This window comes from Homarus americanus, unplaced genomic scaffold, assembly GCF_018991925.1.
Source record: "Homarus americanus isolate GMGI-L3 unplaced genomic scaffold, GMGI_Hamer_2.0 scaffold5247, whole genome shotgun sequence".
Lineage (NCBI taxonomy): Eukaryota > Metazoa > Arthropoda > Malacostraca > Decapoda > Nephropidae > Homarus > Homarus americanus.
Window position 1 is genome coordinate 1 of NW_024753711.1, and position 13,863 is coordinate 13,863.

Sequence of the window (13,863 nt, forward strand, 5' to 3'; positions counted from 1 at the left end):
CAGAAAGGGCAAGATCTGAAATAAAGATGCCAACAGGTAATGTACAAATAGCAAGAACTGTGCAAGGTTTTGCCAGAATAAGAAACCTTCCAAGAGTCATTGGTGCAATTGATGGAACACACATACCCATAAAAGCCCCAATTGAAAATGATGGAACATATGTAAACAGGAAGCGATACCACTCTCTCAATGTACAAGTAGTATGTAATGCCGACGGGTTGATCACAAACTACAGCACCAAGTATCCAGGTTGTACACATGACGCCTTCATCTGGGCCAACTGCTTATTGAGCTGTACATTTATTTCTTTATTTTTTAATCACTCCTGTTATTCCAGGTGACAGTGGGTACCCATTAGAGGCATTCCTCATGACACCATTTAGAAACCCCTCAACCCCTGGAGAAGTTAGGTATAACAACAGCCATACCAAAACCCGCGTAGTTGTAGAGCAAACTTTTGGTGTCCTAAAATCACGATTTCGATGCCTTCACCGTTCTGGTGGATCACTTCAATACGATCCTTCCAAATGAGCCAAAATTGTAAATGCATGTTTCCTTCTTCACAATTATTGTTTAATGAGAAGGGTACCACTTCCCCACGACATGGTCGACGATGATGGAGAGATTGACAATCCAGCTGAAGCTGTAGCAGGGACAGGCCAAGCAGTCAGAGCCAATGTAGTCCATAATTGGTTTACTTGATGAATTAAAATCAAATATCAATTCACCAATACATTTTTCCTCTATGTTTGAATAGTATTTTTTAGTGCAGTATACAGAGGTAATGCGAATAAAGCGTACATTGATTTAACTTTTATTTTCAATATACTGTACATAATAAAATAAACTTCTTTATAGAAATTAAATGGCTTTCTCTTACCTTAATAATATATGTACTATATCCTTGAACAAATTTGATTCCAATACAGTATACTTTTAATACTACTAAATACCAAAGGCACTAAAGTTTGTGAAACAAAAAATCCTTATATAAAACATATTTTAGAAATTTTAACAATAAAAAAATATTGCCACTGTTAGCATCTTAAACTACACAATTTGACATGGGTCACCACATCGTTGTGAAATAATAATACAACTACTGTTATTTGTTGCCATTTTTTAGATTTAAGAATGGAATACAGTATAATTTTCATATGTCTAGAATTACCTGCATCAATACCCGTAAATTAAAAGAAACTTATAACCCAATACTGTACTACTACAAGTAATAAAGAAAAAAATAGAATACTCTTTGCTTGTTAAGCTATAAAATGTAACATGAGACAGCACATCCTTATGATAGAACCAATGCAACAACTTGCGCTTTGGAGACTAATGTGTGTTAAATAGCAGCGATTACAGTAGGCTGTTGGTGAATTTGCACCATTATTTCTGTTTAAACCTACTTGAATCATACTTCGCAAACTACAAACTAACAAATAAAACTCGTTGAACTGGAAATTGACTACGTCTTACAAAATAAAGGAACCTTTAAAAAATAAAAATAAGTACATGAGCCTCTTTTCAAACATATAATTTTGAGTGTGGTAGGAACTTTTACCCAAAACCTGGGTAAACATTACCCGTAGTAGCACTGCAACACATGTTATAAGTTGACAAATGTGTGTCTTTCACTTAACTTCGTGATTTTAATGAACTTATGGAGAGCTAAATATTCCTGTTACATTTTCATGACTAGTATAGGCTGCAAGTGAAAGTTACACAATTTTTTAACATGCCGTCTTCCTTCATAACAATCACTCAAAGGAAAATTTACAATAAATGTTTGATGACTTTTCAACTACGCTATTATCACATTTACCAAAAGTAAAGGACTTACCTAAGTAAACAACTACATATACACATACCATAAACACAGTATCATTGGATAGGATTTTTCGACTGCATAACTCTTGCAATGCATAGCATTGCAGATGCAATGCACTCGGTGTTAGCTACAAGCTGTAAAAAACTGTCACTCATTTGTGTTTGAACACGAAGCATCTCTCGAAGAAGATCTTCATCTTTTCGGGCAGAAGAGGTTCGTGGCCTCCTGCCACTTCTGCTGGTACTTGGCATTGGAGGTGAACCCATTTCATCAGTGGAATCACCAATTACAGTTGACCTAACAGCTGTGGCAGAAGGGGTACTAGACCTACTTCGCTGTTCCGTGGTAGCAGCAATAGGTTGACGAGTATTGCTTGAACTACATGTTTCTACCACATATGTTCCGGATGATGAAAATCCAGGAATGTTTGTAGGTGCTGAAGTTTCAGGTTCTAAATGCACAATGGGTACTGTGATATCATGTTCCTGTATATCCTCATTCAGAATGCAGGTTATAAAATCATCTTTCTCTTGAACGGGCCGAAACATAAATTCCTCTCGGAAACAACTACCGGTAGCTGTAAACCAAGCTCCTGAGGGTCCGGGGGTTGGTTCTCTTTCTTCTTCTGGAAAGAAATGTAGTATAATAGGTTGATTGAAGTCTATGTTAAGAGTAAAATTAAAATATTACACTGTATTTCCAAATATACAAAAGCTTTTAGGAAAAATAATGGTTTGAAAAATAGTGTTGACCATCTAAATATATTTGTTTAAAATATTTTTAAATCTAAATATCAACTAGGCGTTAAATTTCTTATATTTGCACTTCTCAATTTTGTCCATTAACATACGAGTTATAACAACATTTAATATATAACTTAGGGAAACAATAAACAAGCTAGAAATGAAACCAACTTACTAGTGTTGTTATTTTTCAAAATTATATAAAAAATCAGTATACTGTACAGTATTTCCAAATCAAGATGTGAAAAAATGTCTCCAAAAGTATTTTTTAAATAAAAACAAGGACAGAAAAGAACAAAATATATCAGGGGGTTGGAAAAATATTTTGACTGAATTACCATTAATAGGTTCTTCACTTTCAAAATCCCCTGGAATCCCATGTATAGAGGCTGGATCTAATAGTTGAAGAATTGCTTCTTCAATTGCAGTGTATGTAATTTCAATTTGGGGGCCGCCACCTTGAAGAGAAAATATAAATAATAACTGTCTTACTGTGAGCTGTGGTTACATACACTATATGCTAACTATGTTATATTTGGCAGAAATCATAGTTACAAAGGAATCTACTGAAATAGTTCCAAACATTATAACCTAACCTATCATTGTAGCTGTAGCCACAAAAATTCTCCTTTATCTATGTCAAAAGTTAATTAGATTAAGGTAACAAACAATAAATGGTAAAATAAGTCAAAAAAAATAGTCGCAGCCAGAAATTTTCAACCTGTATTAGTTGCAAACTCATAAGCCTAACAAAGTAAAATTTACATATTAATGTATACCAAATATGAATATAAATCTATTGATGAATGAAAATTAACGACATAAAAAAAGGAATTCTATGGCAACTTATACATTATGACCTTCATTACCGTCGGAAATAACGTAATTATTAATATGAAGTTTATAACAGTAACCAAACCTACCTAACCTAGCTTCCTTTACCAACGGGAGGCCTCCGCCGCCCTGCCACACAAACTCATATTAACTATCTCTGCTGTTCCACGTCAGTTGCGACACAATGACAAGTGTGTCTTAAAATTGTGTAATCTATATGATAGGTATAATAAGAAAATCCAAAAGTTGTGGGGAAATTATTAACAGTAGTACAGACTTGCCTGACTACCGGGTGGGAAGATATTGGAAGCATAATGTGTACTCTAATGGTAGACCCTGCTGCCATATGGCATCACGAAAATTAGGAGCAAGTCTAAGGTTGCTGATCTGACTAAATGTGTCATTTACACACAATTGCAGGGTCGCAATTGTTTCTCGTAATATCGACAACACAACATACATACTGTATATTGATTCTCACTTTTTGTGTTTTCATTTCGGTATTTATGGTTATTTATTATTAATATTATTATTAATAAAGAGGTATTTTTATTAATAGTACTAAAGAATTATTATTACAGGCCCCGACGTGGGTCAGTGACTGTGCCTGGGTTGGTTAATCCACGTAAAAAGAAAAAAAAATTTAGGTTGAACGGTAAAGTTTTTACTATTTACTCACACGGAAAACTTCGAAGAACGATGTTTCTTTTAATGAATGTGCTCATATAAGGAAAATATGTGTATTCATTCACGATGGAGAGCCACCACACTACTTACTTCCTTGAGTTTACAAACACGTAAAATCGTACCAAGCCTCAGAAAAACCATAGTTAAGTTTGTTTCATATTATCAATCAATAACCACGCTAACAATATTATGACTTACCTGTTCCACCAGCATATTTCTTATCTTGTGCTGCTTTTTTCTTAACGCTAACACGAAGATCAGAAAACTTCCGCCGAATTTCAGTAACATTGCGGGTGACTCTACCAACAGCATTCACCGCATTTAACACTTCACCCCAGGCATGGTTTTTGAGTTGAAGTGTACATCTACTTGAGTCCAACTTCCCTAAAATCATTTCTTTTCGTTTGGCTACCTCAGTCACAAGAGCGTATACTTCAGCCTCACTGAAATTAGGTCGTCTCTTCTTGGCTGGTGGTCCTTCCATGTTTACACAATAATATTACGTGCGTCGCTCTCAGATGATTTCTCCTTCTCTTGTGATTGGTTGATGATTTTGTTAACTGAGCGTTGATTGGCCAACTAGCATCTGCACTGACATCTACCGTCCGACAAGAGAACTTGATTTACAGGGTAAACACTAGAGTTACGAGAACTTATGGTAGTCTTACGGAACCATAATTAAATTTTGAGTATGCTAAATTTATGGTACTGTAAGGCTTCCGCAATATATGGTACTGTATCATGCTGAAAAACGTAACTTATGAGGTGTTTTGAGTATCTGGCCCAAGGCCAATACATTAGCGCAAGCACCTGTGTATATATCAAGAGCCAATCTGGTATTATCCACTCTCACCGGCACTGACAACACTTCAACTTTGCTTAGCGCCGCTACTAGCGACGCCGCTATAGAAGTGCTGTGAGGAGAGGCGTGAATTACCCTATCTATCCCTCTCCTTGGTGTGGTATGCGTTTGTCTTCCCCCGACGACTTGTCCTGGGGACGTTTCTGCTTGCGCCTATACGACACCTCTGTTTCTCTAATGTCCACACCCCTAGCCTTTATTAGCACATCGCACTCATGTGAAGTATGAGATGTCGATTTGTGAAGAGCGCACCATTTGCGCGCTTTCAGGTTAAGAGGAGGTGCTGGTCTGGCTGCCTCACTGTATGACCTTGAGAATGGCCTTGCACCGGGTGTGTCCTTAAATTTTGCACTATTACCTCGGAGCTGAAAATAATCTTCCATTACGTGGCCACGTTTATTACAGTGTGCGCATCGTAAAGATGTTTTTTGTTTATAAGTCAGGCGGGGAGGTGCAATCGGAGCTAAGTGTGTCTCATGAGGAGTCTGGGAGGGAGACATGTGCGCCATCTGAGGCATCTGGGGTTGCACTATAGACGTCAAGGGTTGCGGTGACGTCACTGAGGGCTGTGCCATTAAGGAATTTGCCATTAAAGGGCCCGTAGCCTGGGGACAGAGCTTATTTGCGTACTCCACCATATCCAGGGGTGGTTCATACTGTACTTCTTGTGCCCGGCTATATAGAGGACGACGGACGGAAAGCAGAAAACTTATTAGCTCTATCAACGTTTCCACATTGTCCTCTGACATATTACCCTGATCGTCGTACCAATCTGAGGTCCGGAATGTCGCTTGCATGTCCTGGCAAATCTCGCCTGCGATGTCGACAGCGTCGACAGGCGTTTCATTGTGTATCCCTGGCGTACAACGATCCATCCATCTGAAGATCCATTGAAGCTGGCCCAGCTGTGACCTACCCCCAAAGATTCCAATTAACGTTCGCTTAAATTTCTCATAATCAAGGCTCTGCAAACCAAAAGCATTTAAACGACTACCGGCATAAGAACCCTGCGTAATGTGGGAACGAACATATGCCTTTTTGTCTTCGTCAGTCGTTATTTGACCAGTGCGCATGTTATCTTCACATGCACGAATGAAATGTGCGACCCTAAAATCATCTTGACCCGTAAAATTTCGTACATAGTCTCCACGCTGCATGATATTAATAATATTATCAGGTTTAGGTGTGGTAGTAGTACTGGCGTGAGGGTTAGAAGAAGTCATTGTAGTGTTAGTATTAAGCAAGTTAGTATTCTTAATCCTAACAGAAGGCTGGGTTAATAAGGTTGTTACTGATTTAGAAAGAGACACACTATCACCTGTAACAGGGGTAACTGTTTTTGTATACTTAGGTGAAGTACTATATTGATTACCAGATCGTAAAGTACGGCGGTTTAAGTCGTCAAATGATTCCTCAATTACTTTCTCACTACTTCCTACCGAATCGTCTAACTGTGTTCCCGACTCAAAGTCAATGTCAGTCTGTGCTTGATCATCGACGAGTTGGTTATAAGCAAACAGCTGCGCTAGGTGTGCAATGTCATCAACACTAGATATGTGAAACTTAGAAAATTATCTATTAGTCTCTTGTGGGTCAATGAATAATTAACAGTTAAAGCAGATTACTTGCCTCTCATTTACAAGATAAATGAATATGAATTGTAGTTAATAATTAAACTATCAATAAGGAAACAGAGATCTAAACCACTGTAAATTATAGAATTTCAATACATTAATTTTACATTCGACACTTTATCATTGAAATAATCCTATCTGACGAACCTATAGGTGTGAAGATATCTCTCGAACGTGTTCATGTGTGTATAATTATGTAATTTAAATACCTATTTATACAGGGTGTTACGTCTGTATAGAAAATGTGATCCTTCAAGCCGAGTTCCAAGTCGAGTCTTGTGTGGAGGGTGGGCCGGGCCTCTTCCTGGTGATGCGCGCGCTGCTCTTGGTTTCCTTGGCAACGAAGAGACGCTTCTACCTTGGCGAGAGATGAACCCACTTCAAACTAGGGGAGGTTCTCCACAGTCGATCAGAAACTGCTGATGATTGGTTATCACTCTGTTCGTTGCTAGGTCGCTAGCGAAACTGCCGTGTGCCAAGTCTTCACAGTCTACGTATATATAGAGATCTGTATGATGACACCGGAACTTCGTAATTAACGCTGGCGACACAACAAAACTGTTCAGCTACTTGTGAAATATCAATTGTTAGTCCAAGTTATGAAACCTTTCTTCAACACTGCAACACTGTATCATGAAAATGCTGAGTGGGGTCTACTTCAACCAGCACAAACTGGATATTCACCAACAGGCTGTAATATATGTATATTACGAATTTTGCACGTTTCGTATGTGACAGAGATAAGGAGCACTCACTAAATATCGTCTCGATACGGGATATAGTTTTAAACACTCGGATTATGTAACGCGTCACTGTTGTGTGTTTTTTGTTTTTCCCAAAAACACAGACGGTTTGATACGACTACCAGTTTAAGAATCCGTACACACCGCTTGCCACCTATATGAATCGGCTCTTTTGTACAATTAACCAGCCCGTTCACATATATTTATTATTTGGGTTTAAGTAACGAAACCCAAACTGTAGTTCCTTGTTTTATTATAAAAGGATTGTATCTATAATTCCTGAGTGTAGATCGACCGTAAGTTCCACTGTATATGAGTGAATGAGAAAGGGACGCCATTTATGTATTATAAACGTTAGGTCACGTCCTTACGATATAACTTTTTGTGAGTGACTACTCGAGTAAGGGCCTCGCTGTGCGGGGCTTACAGATATGCTGACGATGGGTCTCTACCTCCTGGGAGAGTTGCCCTCTCACGTGTACAAGTCATGTCTGACTCATAGACAGTGGAAAGTTACAGGGTGGTGAATCTGAATATAATATCAGATGTATTGACCCATTTATATAATATGTTCTGTTGATGAGACAGGGGCCCATTACACTCCCCTCCCTCCCTCTCCCTACCATTCTTGGAACAAGGTCGTTGCCGGCCCTGCCACACAGTCACCACCACCTCCTGCCCACCCGGACCCCAGCTTTCCTTCGCCAGCACCACCACCACATCTTTCTCACCTGAACCCTCACCGTCCCTCTCCGTTGCTACCACCACCACATGCCCAGTCGGGCCCTCGGCAATCCTCGCTGCCACCTCCAGCTCTTGCACAAGTACACCAAGTTGGTTCTATGGAAACAATCACTCTCTGTCTGGATTGCCACTCCAAACAAATCAACCTTGTCTCTGCCCAACTCGACTTGTTTGTGGAAACAATTGCGACATTACAGAGGCAACAACAACTCATTCTGGACACCCTGACCCAACAGGGGCGCACTTTGCAAGCCCTGACGACCCGCCTCCTTCCATCTCCCGAGATGGAGGATCCATCCCTCGCTCTCCCACTCCCCCCTCTCCACTTTTCTCAACAGAATTTGGTACCTCCTCTGGAGCCCCGTCTAGTCCCACCGACTCATCTCACACCGGAGGCCGTTTCCTCCTCTTCTTACAATGGAACATCCAGGGACTTAGACCTCGCCGGACAGACCTCGCCCAGTTTGTGCTCTCCCATCAAGTAGATGTTGCTCTACTTCAGGAAACCATCACAGACGATGATACTCCACTCCGCCTCTCTGGCTATACTGTTTACACCCTGCCTCGGTACTGTGGGCAGGCTCGTGGCCTCCTCACCCTTGTGTGTAACACCATTCCATCTGTTCGTCTCCCTTCACCTGACTCACATGGATCCCCGTCTGAATTATTTTCTGTCTCCCTTACTCTTGGTGACCGGACCCTTCGTGTAGTCAATGTTCATTTCAGGAGTGATTCTCTGGACCCCCAGGTTCTTCACTACCTCCATGATGGGGTTCCCACTATTGTTCTTGGCGACTTTAATGCCCGCCATCCCACTCTTACTCCGTATCATCCCACGCCATGTACTCTTAACGAATCACATAACTCACAGTTTCTTAATGGGGATAATGATGTTCGCTTTCTTTGTCCTGACGATCCTACTCATCTCCCCCATAGTTTCCTTGATGTTGGCTTACTTTTGAACAGTCATACCTCCTTTCATCCTACCGTCTGCACCGAGTCTGCTCTGTATAGTGACCATCTTGCCGTTACTACCCATCTCAGGCTCTCCTTCTCTGCCCCGACATCAGCTCTTTATCGATCCCCTCGCCTTCGTCTCACTCAAGATGCTGTTCCTTCCTTTACCCAATACCTTTCTACCTGGGCGGATTCCTATGTTGTCCCCCAGTCCCTTGACTCTTACAGCGCTGATTTTGTTGATGCCGTGTATGACTCTGTCAATCGCGCTACCCCTCCACGCCCTCCCCGTCACCCCAGAAGTGCCACCAACTACTGGTATCGTATCCCTGCCATGAGACATCCGGCAGGTAACCCGTGATCTCCACTCTGCCATACGGAGGTCTCGGTCTCCAGAGGACTGGGAAGACTTCAAAAATTGGTGCTCCTTTGCAACTCAGGAGCGCCGTCGGATACGTGAGGCGGACTGGCTGTCCTACACGGGGTCTCTATCGTTCCAGCCGTCACCCTCTTATGTATGGAATCGGATTAATGCTATACGGGGTACTCGACGGAGGCCTCCTCCTCCTACCCACTCTGACCCCGCCTCCCTTGACTGCTCGTTAATGGAGGACTGGGCACGAGCTTCCTCCTTTGAGGCACTTCCAGATCCAATGCAGGAGGCAGTGCAGGCTCGCTTCGATGCGTCTGAGCCTGTTGTTCGTGCTGCTCTTACCTCCCCTGCCCCCACTGATCATCCCATCACACAGTTCGAGCTTGACAGTGCTCGTCGCATTAGAAAAGACATCTCTCCTGGGGATGATCAGATAACCTACTCCGTCCTCAACGCCTGTACTAATATTACTAATGGCCCCTTGCTTGCTCTCTACAATATGTCTTATGAACATGGGGTTCTCCCGTCTAACTGGAAAAATGCCACTATTATCCCCATCCCTAAGCCGGGAGATCCTGTGAAATATCGACCCATTAGTCTTACCTCCTGTGTTTGCAAGACGATGGAGAGGATACTCCATCGTCGCCTTCTTCACACCATAGGCGGCTTCTACAATTCCCTCAATGGTTTCATACAACATCGCAGCACAGAACACTCCATTTTTTCCTTTTATTGCCATAAGACTGCCCGCGTCTCCTTCTTCCTTGATATCAAGGGAGCCTTTGATACGGCTCAGCCTGCCCTCATTTTAGCTGAACTTGTACAGTTAGGGGTTAAAGGGAGACTTCTTCAATGGATCGCCTCTTACCTCACTGGATGTCACGCCCGGGTTCACGTTGAAGGCTCTATATCTCCTGTTCAAGAAATGAACCTCGGCACCCCTCAAGGTGGAGTCCTGAGTCCCACTATGTTTAACACTCTCATGAACTCCATTGCATCTCTCCCGTGGTCGACAGAAGTTGTCCACTCAGGATATGCTGACGATGTCCTCCTCCAAGCCCCTGACTACCTCAGCATGCAGGAAGCCCTTGATCTGGTCTCCAGAGAGTGTGATTCACTTGGTTTCCTTCTTTCAATTGCGAAAACAGAAGCCATGTGGCACGGTCGTGTTGTACCTCCACCCCTTCTCTTATCAGGAACGCCCTTGGACTGGGTTAATGAGACAAAATACCTGGGTGTGTATGTAACTCGCACACGTTGTCAGATCCCTGAAGTCCGCTATCTTCGAGACATATGCTTTCGGCGTCTCGCTCCCCTCTCTACCATGTGCAGGGGTTCCCTTGGAGCCACCACCCCTGTACTTCTCACCATGTACAAGTCCTTTGTCCATTCCTGTGTTGACTACGCCGCCCCTGCCCTCGTCAACATTAGTCTGACTGCTGTCAACCGTCTCGAAGTTATCCAGAGGAAAGCTGCTCGTATCATCCTTGGGGCTCCTCAGTGTACACGCTCTACTTCTCTATAACCCGAACCTGGTCTTTTCCCCTTACAGGATCGTGTCCAGGAGTTTTACCTAAAAACTGCCGTTTCTATTCTATGGGATCCTTGGGGTAATTATGTCCAAGCCAACTTGACTCCTGCTATCTGAGGCCGACCTCCATCTAGAAGACAGTGGCGAAGGTCACTCATCCGAGCCCCCAGGAATACGACCTCCTGCCTGATATTGTTGTCACCCCTGCTGTTGGTTCGTCTCCTTCTCCCTGGCTGGATTTTCAACCTGAAGTGATTGCCCTCGGTGGACCGCTCCCGAAATCCCAAGTGAACCCTGTTATTCTCTGCAAATACCACCTCTCCAGGATCGCCCACTGGTCCCCATGTAGGGTTGTCCTCTATAGGTGGGGCCGGGGCTGGTGTCTACATCTCCCGTCCTGATGCCCCTGAGCCTATCAAACTGTCTCTCAGAGTTTCTGACGGGCATCCTCCACTCAGGTTGAACTAATAGTCCTCGTTGCTGCCCTTCTCGCTGAGGAAAAAGCAGATGGTTTCTGCCCCTTGCTTGTCTGCTGTGATCCCAGGTCTGCTCTCGACGGCATCACATTTGGATCAGGGGAAAATAAGGACCTCATCCTCCGAATACGAGGGTTAACATCCACACTTCAGGATGCAGGCCTCCTGTGACATTCCTATGGATACCCAGTCATGTCTGTATCTTGGGGAATGAGGCAGCAGATGGCCTTGCCAAGACTGGCTGCAACAAGGCCACACCTGACTACGTTGTTCCTCGAACACTTTTACAGCTTAGGCCCAAATTCGCCACAAACAGAGAGAAGCTCGGGAAGCAGCCATCCCCATGGACTCCCCACCCACCTGTTACGATGTCCTCCATAAACTTCCTGACGGGTCGCGGAAAGGGGACGTGATTGCTGCCCGTATCATCATTGGGTATGACTTTGCTTGGGAGATTGGTATCCCAGCAACCCCTGAGCAATGCTCTTGTGCATTATGCAGAAGACCCGACAGCCGCACCCTTATCCACTACCTCCTAAGATGTCCCCACACACAACGCTTCCGTGACGCCTCCTGGACCACCACTCCACGACCCCCTGACGGAGAGACGATGATCCTCCCTATACTGGCCAGATATTATGTAAATAACATTGATTATGTGTTATAGGAATATCCTTCCTTCCTTAGGCTTTAGTAAGCCCCTTTATAATATTTATACTGTATATACTTGTCACACTTGCCAGATGCTTCTGGTGTTATTATACAGGGTTACCTAGTGACAGCACTAGGATCCTGCTTCCTCTATCAAGGAATACACAATTAAAATTGAATTGACAATACCATCAGGTGAAGGTGGCTGCATTCATAGTGGGACCCCAGGGAACATACGACCCGGAGAACGAGAAGCTGATGAAACGACTGGTATCGAAGGGATATCTACGCCTCTTCAGGTAACTATGTGTAAGTGATGACATTCTCTGGTCGAGAATGATCTATATAGAACATATGTAAGGGCGGAAACTATCTTTCTGCTCGTTACCGCTGCTTACTTGCTTGTTTGCTGGTGCGACGACACTTGGGGGGGGGGGGTGGACAGAGGTGAGAACAGCAGCGAATATCTGGGTCACCGGAAGATTCACCCCAGCCGCCATACAGTCACTATCTAGCTACCCCGCTGTTCGTCAAATTCTGGCTGTGATCTCATCATAGGTCCTGGACTAGTGGGCTGTGTCCCCAGACCTTCACTTATCGACTGTCATTTCTCTGGTCATCTACCACTACCACATACCACGACCGTCAGTTCATCTCATTCCGTCTGTGGCCCGGTGTTCTGCCATTTCTAGACATCCCTCGAGTGTGGAGTTGAATGGACGCTTCCCTACCCTGAGTGTGGATCACCGTGTTCCAGAACCTTCCCCCAAGGCCACTGCCGTAGGAAATATGTGTTCATTGTTTGATTCTATGGTTGTTTGGTTCCATTAATTGCTGACGCCCCTTTATTGTTTGATTCTATCAATTGTTAACTCCCATTAATTGTTTGATTCAAATAATTGCTGACTCCCATTAATTGTTTGATTCCTTTAATTGTTTGCTTCCCTTAATTGTTCTACTCCATTAACTTTTGACTGCATTAATTGTTTGACTCCCGTAATTATTTGGTGTTTGTTGAGTGGTGTCAGAGTTTTGTGTTATATTTTTTTACAGTAAAGAGATGTCAATCTCAAACGGTTGTTTGCTATTCCTCAGAAAAACATGGTCCTTGACTTTCCTTTATTAAGAACCTGATTAGTCTGGTAAGGGATTTCTATCCCTAATGTCCCAGGCCCTTACAACATACCTCAGGTGCTAGACAGTATGTAGGGTGAAATAAACCCAAAGTCAAGATAGAAGAAAGAATAGGTGCTAGTTAGTGTAATATTAATACTATGTATAAAATGTAAAAGATAGTCAGCCAATTGTCACAAATATCTGGAATACCAAAACTATTGTAAATAAAAAACAATGTATCATTCTTTTAAATAAAATCTGTTCTTATCAGCTTAATATCTGATACGATCCCCATGTGGGATCTTCGATATTAAACTGATTTTTGGATCATGGCGAAGTGCTAGGGACTTGCTCCACCTTGCCCACGAACGGCCCGGTATTGCAGTGTAGTGGATTTCTCCCCTACAAATGCTGTTTGTCGCTGAGTAGCCGACCCCGCGAATTCCACAGTGTGTGCCTCGTGGTCTGGGTCAACCAGTGCCGCCTTACATGACGGAGGTCAACTATTAAGCCACGCCTACCTCCGCTATAAAAGACCTGACCAAAACACACGGGTGGAACAATGACATCAGAATATTATACAGGAATATAAAAGAAGAACTGAAAGAAATAAGTAAGAACAAACACAATGAAACATGGAACAAGCTGATTCAGGACACACAAGCAGATCACAGAAACCCA

General features: G+C 42.9%; 1 protein-coding gene and 2 pseudogenes across 1 annotated transcript; 2 read left to right on the forward strand and 1 right to left on the reverse strand.

Annotated features, from left to right (window-relative positions):
• The first annotated feature begins 22 nt into the window (after positions 1–22).
• LOC121855438 lies at positions 23–866 on the forward strand (annotated as a pseudogene).
• Positions 867–1,103: 237 nt separating this feature from the next.
• Positions 1,104–4,605, reverse strand: LOC121855439. Its single transcript, XM_042350376.1, has 2 exons — positions 4,294–4,605; positions 1,104–2,456 (listed from the first exon to the last, which is right to left on the reverse strand). The coding sequence occupies exons 1-2, from the start codon at positions 4,577–4,579 to the stop codon at positions 1,885–1,887; spliced, it is 858 nt and encodes a 285-aa protein (XP_042206310.1). The 5' UTR covers positions 4,580–4,605; the 3' UTR covers positions 1,104–1,884.
• Positions 4,606–13,420: 8,815 nt separating this feature from the next.
• LOC121855440 lies at positions 13,421–13,588 on the forward strand (annotated as a pseudogene).
• The last annotated feature ends 275 nt before the right edge of the window (positions 13,589–13,863 follow it).

Coding starts and splice junctions, on each gene's coding strand:
- LOC121855439 (XM_042350376.1), bottom strand. CDS start 4,579: ATGGAAGGACCACCAGCCAAGAAGAGACGACCTAATTTCAGTGAGGCT. Junction 2,457..4,293: donor GAAATATGCTGGTGGAACAG/GTAAGTCATAAT, acceptor ATTTCTTTCCAG/AAGAAGAAAGAGAACCAACC.